The 23,155-nt window shown below is 42.7% G+C and overlaps 1 protein-coding gene across 3 annotated transcripts in view; it reads right to left on the bottom strand.

The window, feature by feature from the left end:
- Window positions 1-12,194: 12,194 nt before the first annotated feature.
- USPL1 (ubiquitin specific peptidase like 1) overlaps window positions 12,195-23,155 on the bottom strand; it is a 16,457-nt gene continuing 5,496 nt past the window's right edge. Inside the window, exons 2-9 of one of the 3 annotated variants that reach the window (XM_079974629.1) lie at window positions 21,783-21,942; window positions 21,184-21,312; window positions 19,811-20,438; window positions 18,671-18,784; window positions 17,126-17,255; window positions 16,152-16,277; window positions 15,604-15,764; window positions 12,195-14,224 (exon numbers count right to left, since the gene is read on the bottom strand). In XM_079974629.1, coding sequence (XP_079830755.1) covers window positions 12,363-14,224; window positions 15,604-15,764; window positions 16,152-16,277; window positions 17,126-17,255; window positions 18,671-18,784; window positions 19,811-20,438; window positions 21,184-21,312; window positions 21,783-21,869 — 3,237 coding nt within the window. In that variant the 5' untranslated portion in view covers window positions 21,870-21,942 and the 3' untranslated portion in view covers window positions 12,195-12,362. Of the gene's footprint in view, window positions 14,225-15,603; window positions 15,765-16,151; window positions 16,278-17,125; window positions 17,256-18,670; window positions 18,785-19,810; window positions 20,439-21,183; window positions 21,670-21,782; window positions 23,139-23,155 lie in introns of those variants that run through there. The other 2 variants (XM_079974628.1, XM_079974627.1) reach the window with 2 other exon arrangements.

Genomic DNA, 23,155 nt, shown 5'->3' with positions numbered 1-23,155 from the left:
ACAAAGAATGAGGAACTAGGCAATAGACTTCCTTATTAAACCATAAGATCCTTTAAAAAGTATGCATTTATTATAAAACACTCCATTTATTGTAAAATCTTTGTTAGCGATGTACCTTTATTGTTGTTGTTGTTGTTTAGTTGTTTAGTCGTGTCCGACTCTTCATGACCCCATGGACCAGAGCACAACAGGCACTCCTGTCTTCCACTGCCTCCCACAGTTTGGTCAAACTCATGTTCGTAGCTTCGAGAACACTGTCCAACCATCTCGTCCTCTGTCGTCCCCTTGTCCTTGTGCCCTCCATCTTTCCCAACATCAGGGTCTTTTCCAGGGAGTCTTCTCTTCTCATGAGGTGGCCAAAGTATTGGAGCCTCAGCTTCAGGATCTGTCCTTCCAGTGAGCACTCAGGGCTGATTTCCTTAAGAATGAAGAGGTTTGATCTTCCTACAGTCCATGGGACTCTCAAGAGTCTCCTCCAGCACCATAATTCAAAAGCATCAATTCTTCGGCGATCAGCCTTCTTTATGGTCCAGCTCTCACTTCCATACATCACTACTGGGAAAACCATAGCTTTAACCTTAAAGTACCTTTATTAGGTCAACCAAAATGCACAAGCTTACTTCAAACTCTTCATCAAGCTAGAATCTAGGTGTTAGATGGGAAACAGAGGATGGTGAGGAAATAAAAAAAAATTATCTGGTGGCGAAGTCATGGGTCTGCCTTGGGTCAAACTCTTAAAATGGAATGTAGAAGGAAGTAGTAGACCTTCAAACGAGGCCGTTAGGTGCTGGGCAGGTTTCATGTTGCACCAACAGCTGCTGAGCTGAAGGAACATACCAAGGTGGATTCCCCATATTTGGAAATAGAAAACCCAGCTGTTTATATAATGAAATTCTCCTGTTTACTATAAACTTATAAAATACTGTTATAGGCCACCCCAATCTCTGCTGAGCGGTGCATGATTCCAGTGGTCTTGGCACTTCACCAGAGTTAGTGAAAAAATGAGGCACGGCGAAGGCTATAGCGTCTTTCTCAAATATGGCTTATTTACTGTGGAGAGAGTTGCCAACATTCACATCACAAGAGAGTGCTTTGTTACTCTCCTAAAAACAGCAAGCTTGGATCTACAGGCAGCTGAATCAGCCATGCTGCCTCTGCCTCGTGGTGATAACTTCTTCCCCTTGACCCCCATATGGCATTTCCATACTTCCTCCTCCATCTTCCTTTTCTTTTCTAGCTTCCTTTTCCTAAAAGCAAAGGAAGGGTGAGTACCACCCTTATAGCTCAAGCATTGGTGTTAGCCTCCTGCATCCCCCCCCTTTTATTGATAAGATCTAGTGTAATGACTCTCCCATGGACAAAATTATACTCCAGACATGATTATATACCATTATCATTCCCTCCATTTCTAATATCCAAGCTTCCTATAAAGCCAAAATTGCATATAGCCAAAAAAAAGCTGGGTTCATTGTTGGGTGGGATTTCCAAAGTCTTTCTTCCTGGATGCCCACCCTCTTCCCACCCGTTTTAATTTTTTGCTAAGTGCATGAAGCTGAAGGTGCGCCAGTTAAATGCACATAAGTTACGAGTTACTCATATGGCTAAAATGGTGTCAGTTGGCTTGGGGAAGTTTGCGGTACAGTGTTACCTTAGGTTAAGATTAGATTAGATTAGATTAGATTAGATAAATTTATTGTCATTGTCCGTATATACACAGTATACACAACAACGAAAATCAAACACCCAAGACCGGATTCACATACACATTTGCACGTATCTCCAACACTCTCATCCTATTCAGACATAATCTATTAAAACATACATAATCCAGAATATAACACAACCTATTAGTGTCAGAATTCAGGCTCGGTCAGAGGTATGTGCCTATCTCTCCAGGCACCGGCTGAATTCTTTTGACCTCCCTCCGGCGACTCCCGGTAGGAAAAACACACGAGGTCCGTTCCGGCGATTTTCCTCAGGCTGTGAGAAAAACACACCAAAATGCTTCTCCTCCTCCCTGCTCTCCAGCATATCCCCAGGGAGGGGAATCAGACACAGACAGAAATGTATCTACATGTTTTATTCCTGTCTTCAGCAGTCATATAGAGAAAACATGTCTGCTCTGTTCAACAAACAGAGAGAAACTCCAAACTCCACCCATGTACATCCTGTACAGATCATATAACACACACACTGAGCTAACATCCGGTGCTCAGTACAGAATGGACTGCCCCTTTGTTTCCATGGCAACAGTCACACACATCCTGTTTGGCTTTCCAGCCACAAGCAGCTGACTTGGCTGCTATAGCCTTTGCTTGCTGCAGCATTGCTGCTTTAGAATAACATACTCCCCCTAAAGTATCAATGCGTGCTGCGAGCAAAGCGTCATCCAGAGAAGAAAACAAACAGTTGTTATACTTATAACACTCCCCTGTTGTTTCAGTTCCACCCTTGGAACTACCCGCCACTGGTTTTACCAATGTACCTCTCTGGTTGTGTGACTTCCAAGGAATGAGTGCTTCTGCATTACCTTGGTTAGCAACTCTCTGTTGTGCCTTTGTCTCTGACTCAGACACAGCTTCAATTTGACCTTGGTCATTTACAACAGCAACACATGCAACAGCTTGGTTGGCAAACTCTTTTGAATACCTCTTGGGTGGTACACCCTTCGTTGCTCTCTCAGACCTACGTAAGAGGTGCTGCTCTTCTCTGCTTTCTGGTTCAGCCTCTGAACTCTCTGAAGAACCAGTACTAAGCTTAATCAGTGGTTCATCCTCCTCTTCTGAGGGTCTAGTCATTACGTGAGATTTCCTCTCAATGACTGTGACAACTGAGCTGTCTGAGCTATCGCTGTCATCATCAGTACTACTGAACTCAATAAGATCAAACTCATCATCATCAGAATCATCATCCTCACCTGTGGGAAATGTGTGAACAATCACTCGCTCCTGTTCAGGAGCACTCTCTAGAAATTTTGTGAGAATCACCTTACCAGATTCAGACAAAATTACTCTGTAGAGACCCTTTTCATAACCCACAAAAATGCCTCTGGCATTCTTTACTCCACCCGGAGCTTCTGTCCTCACATGAGACCCAAAAACCTTGAAATGGGCAACAGAAGGTTTTCTGTGGAACAGTTTCTCAAAAGGAGAACTTCCCAATTCTTTTGAAACCTTTCTCAACCACGTGTAACAAAATGACATTAGCGACTCAGCCCAGTACTCATGTGGCAGATGTGAACCAAGCAATTGCGCATGCATTCCCTTTTGCAATTCTTTGTTCACTCTAACACAGACACATCTGTTCCAAGCTTCTTCGGAAGCTGCAATTTTGTGTCTTATCCCTTTCTTCTTCAGGAACCTCTGGAAATCCTGTAAGAGAAAAATTGGCTTCTCATCTGTGCAAAGACAATCTATGTCAGCATCATGCATATTTTTAACCTTGTCACAATACTCTTTAAACCTTTCTAAGGCCTCTTTCGGTCTCTCCAAAAGATAAATCCAGACAAAACCTGTAAAAGAATCAACACATATTAGGTAATACTTTGCATTGCCTCTAGATGGTGCTAAAGGACCAATCACATCAGCATACACCCGCTGAAATGCCTTGTCGACCCTTGAGGTGACCTGCTTGGCGTTCTTCTTGGCTACACCTGCAAAAGAAATCATGTTAGAATCACAAGAATTACATTCCATGTAATCACTTTGATCAAAAGTCAACAAATACAGTCCATCTTTCTCTTTGGCAGAAAGATACAACTCTCCATCTTTGTAGATCTCGCAGTGTTGATCATCATAGGACAGTTTTAGTCCCTTCTTGGCAATCTGCGAAACGCTGAGCAGATTGTACTTCAACTCTGGAACCAAATAAACATTGTTTATAGTCAAGTTTAGACTTTTAAGATACACAGTCCCAATTCCGGTGGCTCCCAGCTCTTGACCGTTGGCTTGTTGTACAACGAAGCTTTGCTTCTTAAACGACGAAAACAAATCCCTGCGATGGGTCATGTGAACCGTCGCTCCCGTGTCTAAAACGAAGGAATTCCCCACTTGTGGTGTGGCTTTTAGGGACATCAAAGCCTTTGCAGGCTTCGCCTGTGACTTGGCATGACTTCTGCCTGACGCCTCAGACTTCGTGGAGCTTCCCTTGGCTCCTATGTTCTGACGTGGCTTCTTGCAGTACCGCTGAAGATGCCCAGTCTGTCCACAACTATGGCATCGGACAACGTTCAAAGCTACAGCGTTTCCTCCAGTAGCTACAGCAGTGGGGGTGTTAGAACTCCGTTCTTCCCTCCCCCTGTCCTTGACTTCCAGGGCGGCAAGTCTGTCATGTTCGTTCAGAACCACGGCAAAGACCCTGTCCGACGTTAGATCTTGCGCTGGGAGAGACCCCAGCTGACTGGCAACCGTTTTGTAAGTCCGATTCAGGCTGTTGATCACCATGAAGCAAAACACTTCCTCATCCAGATGGAAATTGCGTTCCACCATCTGCTGACGCAGAAATTTCATTTCCGTCAGGTGCGCTTGAACATCTCCATCAGGCGCAAGCCTCAGGTTAGTCAGCTTTTCAAAATACAGCAACGCTGAAGAACCTGCATCTCTCTGATGTGTCCTTCTCAGCGTGTCCCAAACATCTTTCGCGTGCTCTAAATCTTGTATATGAACAAGCTGAGAGTCTGACACGCACAGAATTATAGCAGTTCTGGCCTTCATATCCTGTGACTCCCAAACAGGCGTTGGTGCTGCAGGGATGGGGTTCTCAATCACCCCAAACAGTCTCTGATTCTGCAGCAGGGCCTTCATCTTAATAGACCAAGATGCATAATTGTCACTGGTCAAAAGGGTTGGAGAAGGCAGGCCTTCCTTCTTGGCATCCATTTTGAGTCCTTGCATTGACTCTCAAACACAAGCCTCTAAAATCCAATAGCTGGCTTGTTTACACTCTGTGCACCTGGCAGCAATAACACTGGCCGCTTGGAAAGTCCCTTTCCAACAGTTCCTTTGTAAGGCCTAGTCTAAACACGAGCTGTTTGTGCCTCTCTGGGCATAGCCTGACATCCAGCCCTTATCTTGCGTTGCTAAGCAACCACATTCCTTTCCTTGGACAGGAAAAACCACAGGAATGTTTGGAATGCAGACTCTTCTCTCTCGGAGCTGTTTTTCCCAAACGTTGCTCCCATGAAGCAGAGAATTAATCAATCTGCATTCACACTTTTAAGCCCGAAAATCTCATACCTGGGCTCCGTAGCTTGGCTTTCAGCTTCTTCTGGTCAGCTTCTGGCTGCAGAGAATCAGCTTCCATCTCAGGCTTCCATGGAGAGTGATGAATACAGTCTCCTTGATGCAGACTCCCATGGATCGTAGCAACCATCCTCTGCTACCAATGTCAGAATTCAGGCTCGGTCAGAGGTATGTGCCTATCTCTCCAGGCACCGGCTGAATTCTTTTGACCTCCCTCCGGCGACTCCCGGTAGGAAAAACACACGAGGTCCGTTCCGGCGATTTTCCTCAGGCTGTGAGAAAAACACACCAAAATGCTTCTCCTCCTCCCTGCTCTCCAGCATATCCCCAGGGAGGGGAATCAGACACAGACAGAAATGTATCTACATGTTTTATTCCTGTCTTCAGCAGTCATATAGAGAAAACATGTCTGCTCTGTTCAACAAACAGAGAGAAACTCCAAACTCCACCCATGTACATCCTGTACAGATCATATAACACACACACTGAGCTAACATCCGGTGCTCAGTACAGAATGGACTGCCCCTTTGTTTCCATGGCAACAGTCACACACATCCTGTTTGGCTTTCCAGCCACAAGCAGCTGACTTGGCTGCTATAGCCTTTGCTTGCTGCAGCATTGCTGCTTTAGAATAACAATTAGAAGCATAGCATAACCTAAAATCTATCTCATTCCTTACTACTCAAGCACTTAATTCATTCTGGAGGTCTGTTCTTAACCTGAGGTACCACTTTAGCTAATGGGGCCTCCCGCTGCCGCGCAATTTCTGTTTTCATCCTGAAGCAAAGTTCTTAACTCAAGGTACTATTTTTGGGTTAGTGGAGTCTTTAACCTGAAGCGTCTCTAACCCGAGGTACCACTGTAGTATACAAAATATTTAGGTACAAAAAAAGAGGGAGGGAGAGAGAGAGGTGGTGGTGGCGGCGAACCCAAAACAGGCCAATTAGGACTAAGTATGCACAGTAGGCACGGAATGTTTTGTGGAATGAGGAATTGAGCATGGAATGGAAAGGCTGGAAACTGACCAGGAACACGGCACGCTACAACATTTTGTTGCAGCCCATGGGGGGGGGTGTGCTCAAAAAGTAAAGAAAAGCATTAAAAATACTAAATTAACTGAGGTTCCGCTCCCCTAGCAGAAGCCTGCCTCCTCTAACAAAAGCCTGCCTTCTGTAATGTCCTCCCTTTGGGGTGGATTTTTACCTGTGATCTCCCAAAAAAAGTTCAACAACTTTTTGTGCCCCCCTAAAAATAAATAAATCCTGGGCTACACCCATGTTGCGGTCCCCACTTGTTTTTATTATTTATGCACAAGCCAGCCAGATGGACGGGTATAAATGAAAACACTACCACCACCCTCAGTGTTATAACCTTAAATCAGGGTTGAACAGAAGGTGAAAAGGGTGCTAGGCAGTTGCAACATGTGGGAGGAGGAAGTTGCAGGAGGTTAGCCTGGGGGTGGGTTGTGCAAGGCGTGGGGGGGGCATGCACATGGGTGTGAAGGTGAAGGTGGGTGCAAAGTGGTGCTGCAGAACAGAATAGAGAAGTGGCTTCAGAAAGGGCGTTGGGGAGGTGGAAAGAGAGGATATTCAGTGTGCGATTAAGGGCCAAGCTGCATCTGCTAAGAGACTGTAATAAGGATATCCAGAAGCTTATGATCGATTGATTCATGAATGCCGGGTCCCAGGGTGCCCTCGTCGTGCCTTCCCCAGAAATTGCTGCCTGGCTAGGTCAAAGCAGCAGCCAGGCACGCGCATCAAAATCAAAGGGAGAAGGAACTGGGATAATATCCCCACTTTTAACTTGCCCTTTTCTCCCCCTGGAGGAATCCTGCTAGTTTGGGCTGGGCGATCAGGAACCCCAAGAAAGGGTGAAATTTAAGGCAGGCGTTTTGTGCAAGTTCCCCCGTTTGGGGCTCTTATCTTATTATCTTATCATTTGCTGCTGCAGCAGCTGCAAAAGCCTTCCTCGTCCAGCCTTCCTGCCTCGCTCTCATTAGGAAGGAGGTTTGTTTCCGGGGTTTTTGCAACAGCTACCGTATTTTGGAGGTGGAAGTGATGGTGGAAGAATGAATTAAAGGAAGCGCGTTAGCAGTCGAAATAACAGCAAGGCTTGAAACCATTAGTACTTTCCTGGCAGACACCCGAAACCAGCGGAGTCTCTGTGGCGCAATCGGTTAGCGCGTTCGGCTGTTAACCGAAAGGTTGGTGGTTCGAGCCCACCCAGGGACGGGGAGAGCGGATCTTTTTTACTCTTTCCCATTCTTCCTCTGCAAACTTTGTCGCATCGTTAGAACGGATTTATCTCACTCTGCAATTTAATTCTGCAAAGCAGCTCTGGTTTGGAAGAAGGAAGTACCTTGCATTTAATTCATGGATACCATTCTGAGCTGCTGATTTTTATTTTTTTATTTTTATTTTTTTCAAACCGGGAAACTCGTGTAGTCGAAGTAGGTACAGAGAAACTACCGGGCATGCCGCTTTTTTCTCCGTGTCTCCTGCAGGGAAGTGCACCAAGTACAGAAATTTGCGCATCGTAAGTTAGGTCTGTCGAATGTTGCAAAGTAACTGTTGGACATGGATGGATCGAGACTGCCAAGTTTAGGCGTGACTTTTAAGCACATTTGATGGCACCTTACTTTGCAAGAATAATAAACTAGTATTATAGAACAGAATTTTATCTCTGTGTGTGTGTACATATCCATGTCTATGCATGTACCTATATGCATGCTATCTGGAAATGCACATGCGAATTCTGCTATAAGACTCATGTGGGGGAACCTTGAGCCGACCTGGGTTTCCGTAGTGTAGTGGTTATCACGTTCGCCTAACACGCGAAAGGTCCCCGGTTCGAAACCGGGCGGAAACACTTTTTTTTTATTTTTCTCGATACAGTTTGTGAGACGTTTTACGATCAGAACACGTTTAGAGGAGGTACCTGCCGGGCTTTGTGTTCTTTTGTACCAAATGATAAATATTAATATGGTTTGAACGCGCCGAGAACCATGCAAGTTCAGTCACTCAGCAAACTTTACCCAACCGCTCTGCATTTTTTGTTTTGCTTTCATTGCTCGCGTCGACTTATTTCCAAATGGGGTGCGTGTCGGAGGGGAGAAATCTGGGTGATTAAATGCCTATTTTAGGAAGATGGAGAAAACGTTGCGTGCTTCTGAAAGTGAGAACAAAGCGACGGCAGAATTCACACTTCAGATTCTCACACTGAAAGCTCTTACATTATTTCAAGACATTAATTGTGCATTTAAAAAAATCTACTTTTATTAACGCGGAGCCATGGTGGGGGGAGGATCGTTTCCTCCGTGTTTGGGAAAGGGAACTCTAAAAAGCAAGGAGCTGAGCAAGGGCCTGTTTGCAGAGCAGGCATGGATCGCATCTCTGCAACAGTGTGCCATTATTTCTAATCCGGGTTATTTAAAAAAATGCATTTAAAAGTTTGCATTGAGCGCCATCGGCCACAGAGAAGTTTCCTTTGTACAGCTTCGTGAGAATTCCCTGCTTACCCCCCCCCCAATCTACGCGGAGGGAGCGCCCGGTGGGGCAAACTTTTTTTGCAATAAAAAAGCATCAAAAGTGGCGACTGCTCCATCCCAGGGAAAACTGCAGTATTATACATTGGGGTGAGGTGAAGAGTGGACTAGCGATGCCTATTAGCCACAATGGCTATTGTTCTGCCCTCCGCCGTTATAGGCATCCCCCCCCCCCCAGCGAACTGCGCACTGTAGTTTATCAAGGACTGTTGGAAATTTTAACTCGGGGTGTGTGTGTGTGTTAAATTACAGCAGCCAGAACACTTTGTGTCAATATTGGCCCAACAGGTTGTTTCCCCCCACACCATGGCCCATCAGACAATGTCACACCAGTGACATCAACAGGAGGGCAGGTTTTAATTTTGCATGAGCTGCGCCACCATGTTCCTAGCAGGGAACAGGTTTGTGCATGCGAGGCAGCCTGATTTAAGCTCTGCGCATCAGCTGCTCTGGCTCCGATCTTAAAGTGGAGGTAGGAGGTAGGAGACTTGCAGAGGCTTTGCTCGCTTTGAAACAGCAAAGCGGGAGAAGAGCCACTGAGTGGGGAGAAGAGAAGGAAAGAGAGCCTGGTTACAAAACACAGATCCACATGGATCCTCAGGATTTTTGCATTGGGTCTCCCCAAATTCACCATCAGATCACATAGCATGTCCATGGCTACAGCTTGCACCAAAAAAAATATGCACCCACTGTTGCCTGGGACCGCAGTGGTGCAAAAACGTGGTTACAAAGCATGGATCCACATGGATCCTCAGGATTTTTGCATTGGACTACCCCAAACTCACTGTCAGATCACATGTCTGTGGCCACAGCATGAACCACAAAAATCATACATCCACTGTTTCGTTTAGAATATTTTTTTTCTTGTTTTCCTCCTCTAAAAACTATGTGCGTGTTATGGTTGGGTGCGTGTTATAGAGCGAAAAATACGGTACTTTATTATTATTTATACCTCGCCCATGTGGCTAGGTTTCCCCAGCCACTCTGGGCAGCTCTCAATAGAATATCAAAAACATGACAAGACATCAAACATTAAAAACTTCCCTAAACAGGGCCACCTTCAGATGTCTTCTAAATGTCATATAGTTATTTCCTAGACATCTGATGGGAGGGAGTTCCACAGGGCGGGTGCCACTACTAAGAAGGCCCTCTGCCTGGTTCCCTGTAACCTCACTTCTTGCAGTGATGGAACCACCAGAAGGCTCTCTGAGCTGGACCTCAGTGTCTGGACTAAACGATGTGGGTAGAGACATTTCTCCAGGTATACTAGGCCGAGGCCATTTAGGGCTTTAAAGGTCAGCACCAACACTTTGAATTGTGCTCGGAAACGTACTGGGAGCCAATGTATGTCTTTCAGGACCGGTGTTATATGGTCTCGGCAGCCACTTCCAGTCACCAGTCTAGCTGCCACATTCTGGATTAGTTGTAGTATCTGGGTCACCTTCAAAGGTAGCCCTATGTAGAGCGTATTGCAGTAGTCCAAGCGGGAGATATCTAGAGCATTCACGACTCTGCTGAGACAGTCTGCATACCAGATGGAGCTGGCAGACAGCTGCCCTGGACACAGAACTGACCTGCGCCTCCGTGGACAGCTGTGAGTCCAAAAATTACTCCCAGGCTGCGTACCTGGTCCTTCAGGGGCAGTTACGCTATTCAGGACCAGGGAGTCCTCCACACCTGCCACCTTGAGATCCTTGGAAGATAAATGTCATATATAAATATAACAAATCCACGATCAGAGCAAGATCTACCGTAGTTTCTACACAGCCTTTGGCAGCCTCCTAGGTTTAGCTCTAAGTTGGCATTACCTAACAATAAGTACATCAGTTATGGAGCAGATGCATTTAGGTGGCATGAAGTCATTAAGTAGAGGTGGCGACAGGCTGACAAATAAATGTACTTGCACTCCCAAGATTCCCTCACCAAGTAACAGTGATCCATTTTCTGGAATGTGAATAATCAATAGGTAAAAGGTAAAGGGACCCCTGACCATTAGGTCCAGTCGTGGCTGACTCTGGGGTTGTGGCACTCATCTCGCTTTATTGGCTGGTGTACAGCTTCCGGGTCATGTGGCCAGCATGACTAAGCTGCTTCTGGCAAATCAGAGCAGTGCATGGAAACGCTGTTTACCTTCCCGCCGGAGCAGTATCTATTTATGCACTTTTGATGTGCTTTCGAACTGCTAGGTTGGCAGGAGCAGGGACGGAACAACGGGAGCTCACCCTGCTGCGGGGATTCGAACCGCCAACCTTCTGATCAGCAAGTCCTAGGCTCTGTAGTTTAACCCACAGCGCCACCCGCGTCCCTCTTGAATAATCAATACAACGAAGTAAATGTGAAAAATACAACATGCTTTCTTTCTTCTCAAAGGGTGCTTAAAAACACAATGAGAAATATAAGTCAGTTTTAGACTGCCTCCACTTTTGAAAACAATTTTCTTTTCATTTTGATTGAAACTGGGTGTGTTTTAAAATGCCTTGATTCAAGTTTTAGTAGATTTGCTGATATCCCTTCAGTATGGTCCCAGAAATAGTATTTTTTATTTAGCTAAATTTATATACTACTTTGTAATAAAACCTAAGTGCCTCCTAAATGAATCTTAAACCTCACAACTCATCTAAACAGGAGGGAGTGGCCCGGTTTCATGCATAACTAAAACTAAGGCATGACCTGTTTAGCCAAAATGTGGTGTTTGTGAACATATGAATCCAGACAATCAGACTAACCACGGTCTGTCCAAACCGAACAACTTTGCTTAACAATGGTTTGTTTAGCCACACAATCTCCCGAACTTGGGCAAGCTACAGAGGCATAAAGCAAGAACAGCTGAAAACAAAGCAACTTTCTAGAAGTAAGCCATGTCTTACTTGCTTATCGGTGAGACAACTCAGGTTCCCCTACCCCCAACAAATCAGGGTTAAAGCAAGCCATGGTTTAGCATTATGCGCAAACACAGCAATCACAAAGGACTATTATTTAATCAGAAAGAGCAGGCTGAAAAGATGTATGTTTATGTCACATTCTCTTCATTACTGATTTAGATGAAACTTGCTTCATTAGGTGTCTTTTGAGAACAGAATTTTTTCTTTCAAGTGTACAAAACAAAATAATTTAACACACATTATTGTGGAAAAAAATAGAAACCTAACAGCTCTTTTTTAAAGAGCTGACTATGCCAATGAGTTTTGAGACAAGCATCTGTCAGCAACTGTGCTGCCATACTTATGAACCTGATGCCACATATATACTTTTTCGTGATCTATTACCAGATTTTTGTGGCTCAGCAATTATGCATTTTTCTTTTACGGCTTTTATGTGAATGCAATTCTACCTCAGTAACTTTTTACTGTTTGTCAAAACTCTACCTGTTATCACCTCTGTTTCAGACACAAAATCCAGAGTCTCATCTCTTCCAGTTTGTCTTAATTTATTAATAATAAACCAACCTCATAGTAAAAAAAACTTTCACATTTTAAAAAAATCCAAAGAACCACCATGTGCAAAATTAGCTTGGAACACAAGTTATGCTTTGCTTTAAAGCCATCTAACAGAAACATGTGAAATTGTTAAAACACAATTCACCATGCTAAGAGAGTTTCATCAAAGTGATGCAAGTCTTGAGTGTCAGCCATTATTGAATTCAGCATTGAACTAGGCAACAGTTCTTCTAGACTAAATTGTTTTGTTGGACTTTCGAAATTGAGTTTCTTGGGGGATGATTTAAGTGACAGATCTGTATGGTTCTCATATCCATTTTCCTTTACTGGACTATGATAATTATGGTCATGGTTTATTTCCTGTGCACCATATCCACATTCTTCTTCTTGTGGAAGTTCCATGGAAGCAACAGATGTAGTGGGAGACAGCAGCTCAGATAAAATGTCATCAAAACTTGAACTGCTACACTGGGACATACTGGTGCTTAGAGAATTCACAGATTTAATATCTTCAACATCAATTTGGTGCTGCAGGGCATTTAACAAGCTCTGCAGGGAGTCACTTTCTTTCTGGGATTGAAGCTGTGACTGATCCTTCATCCTTTTCTTGGGAGAGCGCCTGTTTCGCACCTGAGCCTTTGCCACCTTATCTAGCGAAGCCAGTTTCTCCTTCTTAGCTTTCAGCTGCTGTTGAAGTTGTAGGCGCAGTCGGTGTGCTATTGTAACGCTTGACTCTTCAACATTCTCAGTCGATGTAAAGCTTTTAGTTTTATTGTGGCTCGGTTTAGGCCCAATCTGGTTACCCAAAGCAACCAGTGAGCCAGCGCTCTCCATCACAGTTCTTTTGCTTCCAACAATGTGATGCTTTTCTATAGGGGGTCTTGCAAAGGGAGTGGGTGAGGATGGAGAAGGAGACTTATGAGAAGAATCTAATGCCCTCTCCGTTATCTTCTCCCTTTGGTTTTTTGAATGCTTTGCTTGAAAACCATGAAAGTGGCTTGCCTGTCTACCAAGTGAAGTGAAGCGAGTTTCTTTTTTAACGGGCTTTTTACAGATCTCCGTGTTATTATAGGTTAATAAACTTTTGGGCATGAGAGGATGAGATCTTTCAAGTAAACCCTTTACCCAACTGCCTGTGAACGACTTTGTTCCGTTTTTAGGGGCTGAGTGAGAATAATTACTTGGGGAAGAAGCAGAAGTAGCCTGGGAATTTGCTGTTGCTTCTCTCCAGTGTTCTACAGTACTATGTGTTATCTGTACACTATTCCCTGCTTTTGTTCTGCTGCTTTTGTTTTCTTGATTTGCTGTGTCCAAACTGCTGCTATCTTTGATAGGAACTTCAGGTTCCACCCCTTGAACTGGTAACATTTCTGGTGAATAATGGCTATTGCTCAGAGAAACGACCGGAGTTATAAGCATGTTACTTGCATTGTTTAGCTGCCCTTGATGCAAGGGAGTACTGCCATTTTCAAGTAACTTGCACTCCTTCCCAGCAACATCTCTTTCAGAAGTAGTTGGAGAAACTTTAACTCCACCTGGATCATGCAGCTGCAATGTGTCCGTTCTGACTGTCATGTTATTTTCCACTGCAGGGCTTTCGTCCAGTGGTTTACCTTCAGAGTCAAGTGGAACTTGTACAAGAGTCAAAGTTACAACATCATCATTGGCCAGGTTTTCCAAGCCGCAAAGCAAATTACTTTTGTTATTCGCAATCAAGTTTTGTGTCTCATTTGTGTGTGCATTCAAGTTATCGTCAGTGTGATAAATTAAAGGTGCGTTGCCTCCAGCCTTGCCATCAGCATATTTAAATGGAGAATTTGACTGTGCTTTTAGCAAAGGAACATTCGTAGCCACTTCACTTTCTAGCTGCGAATCCAGACCATTTGTCAATCGTGGCGGTTTTCTTTCCCAGATGACGATGTGAATCTCTGAAGGGGGAACGCTAAAGATCTTGTGTCTTCTAGAGTACGAACCCTTTAAGTCATCACACTCAAGCCATGTTTCTGAAAATGAGAAATGAACAGTTCAGAATTTTAGGATGCATAATCCCTCATCACAGTTCTCTGGAAATCACTGTTCTATTCATTTCAAAGTCTTTCAGCACTTTACTGGATAAACCAGCTTTGAAATATATCCACAAAAATAAACAGCAACTAGCCTGCACGCCCACACATACCTATGTAAGTCACAAATGGTCTCCAATTCTCTACCACTTTACAATGGCTTCCCTGACTGGAAGCAATTTTTACTCACCACCGGAGATCAAGAAAATAGTTATTTACAAGTCTGATGTGAACATTTATTTCACCTCGCCAGAAAGTGTTCCTAATAATGGATATGAGTACTACAGTGGTATCTCGGGTTACATACACTTCAGGTTACAGACTCCGCTAACCCAGAAGTAATACCTCGGGTTAAGAACTTTGCTTCAGGATGAGAACAGAAATCGTGCAGCAGCGGCACGGGAGGCCCCATTAGCTAAAGTGGTGCTTCAGGTTAAGAAGAGTTTCAGGTTAAGAACGGACCTCAGGAACGAATTAAGTACTTAACCCGAGGTACCACTGTACTTACCTCCTGCAATGCAGGAATATGCAGTTGTCCCTTATGAGGAATCGAACCTGCAGCCTCTAACCAACTGAGCTATCTGGATGACTGGCTATAGGACTGATATAGGAACGGTTTTGGAGCTTTCTCTTATCTTCACCTTGGATCACCACACAGTAGAAGACATAATGGTTGGTCCTCTCTGAGAAGGGGTTTGAGGGAAAACCCTCCCCATTACTGTGGGAGACTCCCAGGTGCCTTTTGGGACAGGATTGGCAAGGGGATAATGGACATGAGTGTGCTGGAACTACTTATTATGAAACAGTGATAGCTTATGTATACTGGGTTAGAAAAACTTACAACAGAACAGCACACATACAGCTTAATTGGTCTACTACTTATGGCAGGCATAAACAAACTCAGCCTTCTAGATGTTTTGGGACTACAACTCCCATCATTCCTGACCACTGGTCATGTTAGGTAGGGATGATGGGAGTTGTAGTCCCAAAACATCTGAAGGGCCGAGTTTGCCTATGCCTGAGTTATGGGTTCCTAATCTCTTGCTTTTCTTCCCAGAATCATCTGAGGCTACCAATGAGGACTTGCAGCAAAAAGAGAAAGTCCCAGGCAAATTGCAGGGGAGCTAAAAGGAAAAAGGAGAAAGCATAACAAACAAGACTGAGCTTCTGCCTTTGAAATTTCCTGATGAAGCACCTGAGAGGGCTGGAACACTGCGCAGTAAGCTTTTTCTTTTACATGTGTTTCCTGCTTTCTTTCTGCCAGCCTGTGCAGACAGACACCTATTGAAGGACAGGTGATGGGAGTGCACTGTACTTACCATCTGAATCCGAGATCCATGTTATGAAGTGTTTTGCCTCCTCCTGATACTGAACAACAGCTGTTACTTGGTAGGAATCTCCTTGAAACTGAAATGAGTAGGTCTCCAGATCATTACGTGGCAAGCCTTCCACAAAGTGCATCATAAGTACCAAGGAAACACTACCAAAGAAACAACAATTTGTTGCTTTAGAACTATGTAACTTATAGCATTATTAATATTGGACATATCATCCACACACAGCAGAATTAGCAACTAGCTGCTTAGGAAACTCCATTTAGTGTCTCAAAAGCTTTTTATAAAACCACCCAAATAAGACTATTTGAGAGCTTATAGAATGAGATTCCATAAGCCATGGTTTTCAAATTGCAGAACCTTGGAGGTAGGCACAAATGTCTAGCTGGCAAATTCATAGTTACATGATGGGACCCAGCAAGGCTACTAATATTATGCCAGAACTGCATTTTCATACAACACCAGCAGCAGCTCATTGTCCACCTGTGATGTAGTTTTACTCACATCAGTAGATTAATATGGTTCACACTTACTTTTCTAAAACCATTTCTCTTCTTTGAGATTTGTGATGACAGTTATTACAGGGACCAGTATGAACAGCTTTCAGCGGGTGCCATTCTGGGATGATATTTGTAAATGTTGTCAATGTCTTCTGATGCCTGAAATAAGAAATGATCCAGTGCTGTGAGAAAATTATTGCCAAGCCAAACCTGGGACATTGAGAAGAGTCATTCATATGAATGATCCACATTCAAAATTGCTCTGAACCTGCTGCAACCAAAAGCTTAAATGTAATTTTAAGTTCCAAGTTAAAGAAGTAAATACTGGCAAATTTCAGGGATTGTTCTAGGGTGGGAACGTTTACCCCATGCAACGGTTTTTAAAAGCTACAGGAACATATACCTGCTGCTTGCAGGTGACTGAAATACAATGAACAATGAATTTTCCAGTTTAAAGTAAGCTTGACTGTAAGCAGTGGCATGTCTGCAACAGAAAAAGAAAAGATATCTGTGGATGTGTACATGATTCTCCCCTGCATGTGAACATAGCTGGTTGTTTAGGCTAGCAAATAGCCATTGGAGGGAAAGTCTGTCAATATGGAGTGAGATATTATGCTCCTCGACTTGGTGTCATTATCAGGGAATAGAATCAAGTAGAATGGGATGTATCTGGGAACCTCATTTACAGTATGTTGAGGCTAAACATGATGTTTGGGCTACTGTCATTTGCTCTTGAATGCACACTTTAACTGGCAGGATCAATCCTGACCAACAGCAAGAAAAACTCAGGAATTATCAAGTACTGCAGAGCTAGCTTGTCTTTTCTGACAGCAAACACAACATTTTATGCTACGCTGTGAAAGAAGATGTGTGGCATGCTCATAACACCCCATCAATCCTGCACATGTTCTGTTTGCAGAGAAAAATATAAAGACATCCACGCTGATTTGAAGATTAACATGTGCTTGTATTAAGGAAGACGAGAAAGAACTTCAGCAGAAACTAACCTGTCATTGACTTGGTAGCCACACTGAGAGCATTCGAACTTCCATGAATAAGAGTGGAGAAACAGTTTTTCTGTTTGAGGATCCTTCTTTAAAAGTAGAGGGAATGCAAACACTGGGCTTTCCTTGTTACCTTTGAAGAAAAGAAAGGAGTTGAGATACATGAAAGCGCCCTACAGGACAGTAAAAACATTTTACTATGTTTCATAGAATCAGAGAGTTGGAAGGGACCATGAGGATCATCTAGTCCAACCCCCTGCAGTGCAGGAATATGCAGCTGTCCCATATGGGGATCGAACCTGCAACCTTCGCATTATAAACACCATACTCTAACCAACTGAGCTATCCAGGTCCTTTTAAAATAATGTAAAATACCTTGCTGAACATGGCCAAAATCTAGTGACTCTTCAAAAGATGTTTCACATATTTCAGAAAGCACTTATAATGGCCAATTCTTACAAACACTGGTGCACAGGCTCATAAAGCATGCTTTCTGTTCAAACAACGAAAGTACGAAGGTCTAAAGATACCTGAATTTTGCATTGAATTATATACTTTTTAAGTCATTGAAATATCTAAGAATTATACATTTTGCTGCCCATATTAAACAAAACCTAAGACCTAATTTATGACAACTTTTTTTTAGTAACTGTCAGCAGCAGCTTATGCATCTTTACTCAAAAGTAAGTTCCACTGAGTTCAATGGGCCTCCCAGGTGAGTGTGCACAGAGAGTGCAGTTTGAGTGCAATTTTCTTCTGACACAGGATTGGGCTATACATGATGAGAAACTCTGAGCACTTACTACTTAGCTAGAAAATCTGGTGAAGGTATCTTAACAAGGAACCCTATGTTAAGTTAGGGCCATAACTCAGTGGTAGGGCATCTGCTTTGCATGCAGAATGTCCCAGGTTCGATCTCTGGCATCTCCAGTTGAGGATGGGAGAGAACCCTGCCTGAAATCCCAGAGAGCTGCTACCAGTCAGTGAAAACAACACTGAGGCGAACCAAAGGCTTGATTCCATATAAGGCAGCTTCCCATGTCTTAAATGGAATCTGCATGTTCAGAGGCAGTATACCCTTAAATATTAATTGAAAAAGGCACGACCTTCACACTCAGTTTCAGAACTTGCCGAAGGCATCTGGTTGACCACTGTGGGAAGCCAAATGCTGGAGTAGATGGACCTTTGATCTGATTCAATAGTATTCTCCTTATGCCTAACTGAGGAATCAATGGCCCAGAAAACAGCTAGAACACACAAAGGTTTTAGATCATTGAAACGGGAATCCAATCTGAAGCTAATGACAACGAAAAGTAGTTTGCAGCTGATGGACAGAAAGGAAGTACTAGCATTGTAATATATTAGCACAAAACTCTTGAGGAATGACTCTCTCTGGACCCACAAAGAATCTAAAGATAAAGGAACTTTACAATACAGGAAAAAAAGAAAGGTTTGGCACTAGTTTACTGTCACATTTGGAAACTTAGCACTGTTATATGTAAAATAATAACAATGACAATAATGAAAAACCCTTTAGCAATTACTTACCTAATTTACATTTAAGCTGTGGCTGAAGCTGGACAAAAATTGTATTTCTGATTTCATTCAAGTGTGATTCAGCTCTCGAAAGAACATCCAAAGGAACTTCCGAAACACATTCACCTGCAAAAAACAGAATGATCCATCAACATTTTGTCTCCAGGAACTGCCATTTTTTTATTCTGCACCAACAATAACTGAGTATTTATTCCACTTATTAATGTATGTATATATACCACTTTAACATTGTCATTGAGCTGGTAACACTATTAAATAGATGTAATTATCCTATTTGTTATGTAGCTGTTTATGGCTATACATCTATACAGATGCTCACAAATATCTCCAGTGCTGCGAAATCAGATTAATGCACCCATCTCTATAAACAATTATTCAAAGCTAATGGCAAGTGGTGTGAACCACTTAAATCAACTAGGACACCTGCCAAAGCTCTGCCTTGCCTCTCATGAAGTGGCTTTCAAATTGCTTCCTGGAGAGCAATGGTGTCTTCAGAAGCTCATCAGGCACCCATCAAAGAGAAATGTCAGACAAGAGTCAATGGAAGACAGCTAGCCATCACTACTGATCTTTCCCTGGAACATAAAGCTAGAGGAGATGAGTGTGTTATAGGCTCTGAGAGTCTACCTGGTACTTTATCTGAACCAAGCATGTGAGCTGGAACATGCCCTGGAATCATCTGCAGTGCACTGAAGGTTCTGAAGGAAACAATTCAGATGTTCCTTAACAGAAAAGCTGATGTGGAAAGCATAACCAAAAAGCAACATTCAAAAATGCATTGCACAAACTCCAAACTCCATGCAAGTATCTGATGTCAATAAACAGCATGATGCCTTCACAAAGCAAGCATTGCATCATCTGATGTATCTAATCACACTGGGCAGATTCTGATGCCATTCATGGTAGAGGGAAAAGAAGGATGAGCAACAGCCCATGCTGCTGTTCTATTGGGGGAACAGGTTTTGATCTAAGGAGGCTGTAAGGCCTGCATGGATTTTAAACCGTTATGCCGACTATAAAAGAAACAGCTGCATTGTCCAAGGCCCAGAGTTCTATACACCCCACTGATTTCTCTTCTTAAAAAAATTATTTTGACAGCAAAATCAAAAAAGACACTTGTGTTTGGCTTACCTCGTTGGCAAGTATTCACAAGTGCAGTTGCTTCATTATATTTTGCAAATAGGCTCTGGATTACAGATACGTTTTCCAAGACTGATCCACTCAGAATCATTCTTAGTGTTTCTAAATGCACTAGAGTTGACAGAATGCAATCTAACCAGCAGAGAGCGTACACATTCCTCCACTGAAGCCACAATGGCTCTGGCCGAGATGGTTTGTCTTGATGCAGAATTTGAGACAATGATGAACCAATTTCAGGATCTGACAAAAGCTGTGCCTGAACACTGAAAATTTCCGATGAACTTCCTTGAACTGCCATTTTCATGCCCATTTGCTGCTCCATGGATTCTGTTGCACTATTAAAGTTCGGCTGACTAGCTTCTGGAAAGTCAGGCTGCCCTGACCGAGTCCCAAACAGATTATCTCCATTGCACTTGGGAGCAAGATCAGGTTTGAACGCCTTCTCATTTTCTATCAAGTTATCAGTCCTCGTCAGTTTTAAGTGTTGGGGAACAGCAGAGGTTACCAGGCTTGTGTCAGATGACTTTCTTTTCCTACAAGTGCCCTGAGATGGAGAATCCTTTTTATCAGTAGGAATTATAATGCTGCTTAGTGGTTTAAATCCCAGAGGGTAGATGCACTGAAAAAGAGGAGGAGGGGAACACAAAGATATCTGAGTAAATTAATAACATGCAACGTGGGTCTTAGGGATGCAATAGAGGGCTGTATACAGAAACAACAGTTATGCAACGCCTAATTAAAAACGAATAAAATCCAAATGTGTTTTAAATAGCACTTCTCTGAGATAGTAAGTTCTCTTTAGAATTCCAGAACCCTTCACAGTCAACAATACTATAAATTGGTTCATCGAAATCAGAAACATTTTTAGAAACATAAAAATTGGCTTGAAAGAGGGCATCTGCAGAGTAATATTTGGTTTTTCTCACTATTTTTTGAAAGGATATTTCTGAAATGTTTTTCTGGACATTTGATGTGCCTGTTGCTGCTGCTCTTTTTTTTCGACTTTTACAAAAAGGAATGAAATTTCTAGTTTTGATGAATTAGGCTTGGATTAATCAGCGCTTAGGCTATGTATCCTTAGATCACCGCCCTCCCAGATTCTCCTACTGATTTAGCCTTTCCTCCTCCCACAACCACCACTTTTCTCTCACTGTTCATCCCTAAGCACAAGCCATAATCTGTCTTTCTATTCAAACATAATGTACTTGCGGTTTAATGAAACCATTATTTTATATGCCAAAGGGATACCCAGTTATAAAACGTTACGGCAACTACTTATGAAATTAGCATAAGTGCTCAGATTAAGAATCTTGGATTATAGGAAAATTGGACCAATCCCAACTCAACAAGAAAGAGCGATGCACCTGTGGATTTTCACACAAGAAAACAGATTCTTCAAAACTGATGTGATATATTCGTAGACCTCGTATGAGACCCTTCGTTTTGCAAGCTGGGCAACTTCCATCGGGAGTTACTTCTGCAGAACTGCAGTCCTGAAGTGATGTAAAACAAAGAACAAATGTGTTATTCTTGAGAGGCCAAATATCAAAACATGGTAAAATGACTTTCATAGCATTTATGTGTTTCAGAGTTAAATCTGACAGCAGTGAAACATAACAAATCAAATACAGATGAGAGCAAACGATACTATACATAAATTGGCTTTTATATTGACTGTTCGGGCTATATGCACTGAACAAAATAGCCTTTACCATCGGTCTGACCGTGAAAATATAACCAGCAATAGATCAAATGTGTTCATAAACTTTTGGGGAATACGTAACAACATTTGAAAGTAAATCTTTCGCCATTTCAATAAGATTTCCGTGGAAAAATAAATTTTACAAAAATTTTTTGAAAGGTCATATAAATTAGGCCAATAGAAATGAAAAACTCTCTCAGACTTGAGGAGGAGGAATGAAAAAAGAGAACTTTGCACAATATGGAAGAGAACTGAACTGACTTTTCCCAAATACCCCACCATGTGGAGTGCAGATGCCCCTATACCCGTCACTTGCAAACCATTTCCAATCTTCTGGCAATCCATCATTCTGAGGCACTGGCCAAATTATCATGTCACTTGCAATTTTTCAACAGTCCTAAGGATTTTTCCCCCATATACTCTGAAAAATAAGAAGTGAACAAGAAAAGTTAAATAAGCTTTTTTTCCCCCAAGAGCAATTTTTAGAAAGCACATTAAAGAAAGAATTTTTTTGTGGCATAGAAGTAAATGCATTTCCTTAAATCAAGAAAACCATATAAAGAAATGTGCGTCTGTGTGTGTGTGTGAGAGAGAGAGAGAGAGAGAACCCACACCAAAAACCTACAAGCATGTAAAGCAACGAACTCGACTTGAAGTTCGTATTTGTAATGTAAACAGATGAATTAATAGCCTCAACAGCTCTTGAAAATATTGTTGCTGTTCCACCTGCAAAGCAATTAAGCGACTTGTGGCATAATCTAGGGAAGATGACAAAAACTGCATCATGTCATCCTAGGTGCTCTACACTGGGTGTGCTACGAAAACTGAGGTTCACATTTCAGCCCAAACAAATAGACAACACTCCCTGATATAGTGCCACCAAAGTTAGGCAGAAGGTCTTGCCTATGGTGTATGTGCCACGGATGATGCAGGTACAATGATGCCCAATCAAATAACTATAGATAGACTGGGAGCTCCTGCAGACATGATCATGTGTGCATCCCCTCCTTCCCTTCTCCCATTCTCTAGTTAGTGATCAGCCAGCATTAGGTGCAAGCCAGACCTCAGCTGTGCCCAACTTATGTCTAACCTGGGCCATTTTGGGGTGGGCAGAAAACTCATCTGATTATGCGTTTCATTTCTCATGTTAAAATAAACATGCACCAGATCATGTGTATGTGCCAATAGCATTCTGACAGTCAACAGCATGGGCATATGCATGCCACTACCATGTTAGCTCACATTAAACATATATGGGTTGCTGTGATGTGGATTTAAATATGTCCATGAAGTACTTGAAATGCTTACACAGGTAAGGAACTTTCCTGTTATCTGGGTCATATATAAACTGGGTCTTTAAAAAGCTAGTGTAAACAGAAACTCACTAGGTACAATTCAGTTCAATAGTCTTTTGTGTTTCTCTTGTACTTTGCCATTCAATATTTTCATGGGAGGGCAGATACACTATCATAGCATCAACAGCAAAGAAGAGAAATAATAAAAACACAGTAATTCTGAAAGGATCTGCATACAAGCAATGCACGAAAGCTAGTTAGTTCAGAGCTAGCTTGCGCTAAACTAAAACCCATTTCATTCTGAAATAACATACCGTATTTTTCGGCCCATAGGGCGCA

Source organism: Podarcis cretensis (assembly GCF_951804945.1).
Source record: "Podarcis cretensis genome assembly, chromosome: 4".
Taxonomy (NCBI): domain Eukaryota; kingdom Metazoa; phylum Chordata; class Lepidosauria; order Squamata; family Lacertidae; genus Podarcis; species Podarcis cretensis.
This window is presented reverse-complemented; position numbering and strand designations above follow the sequence as displayed.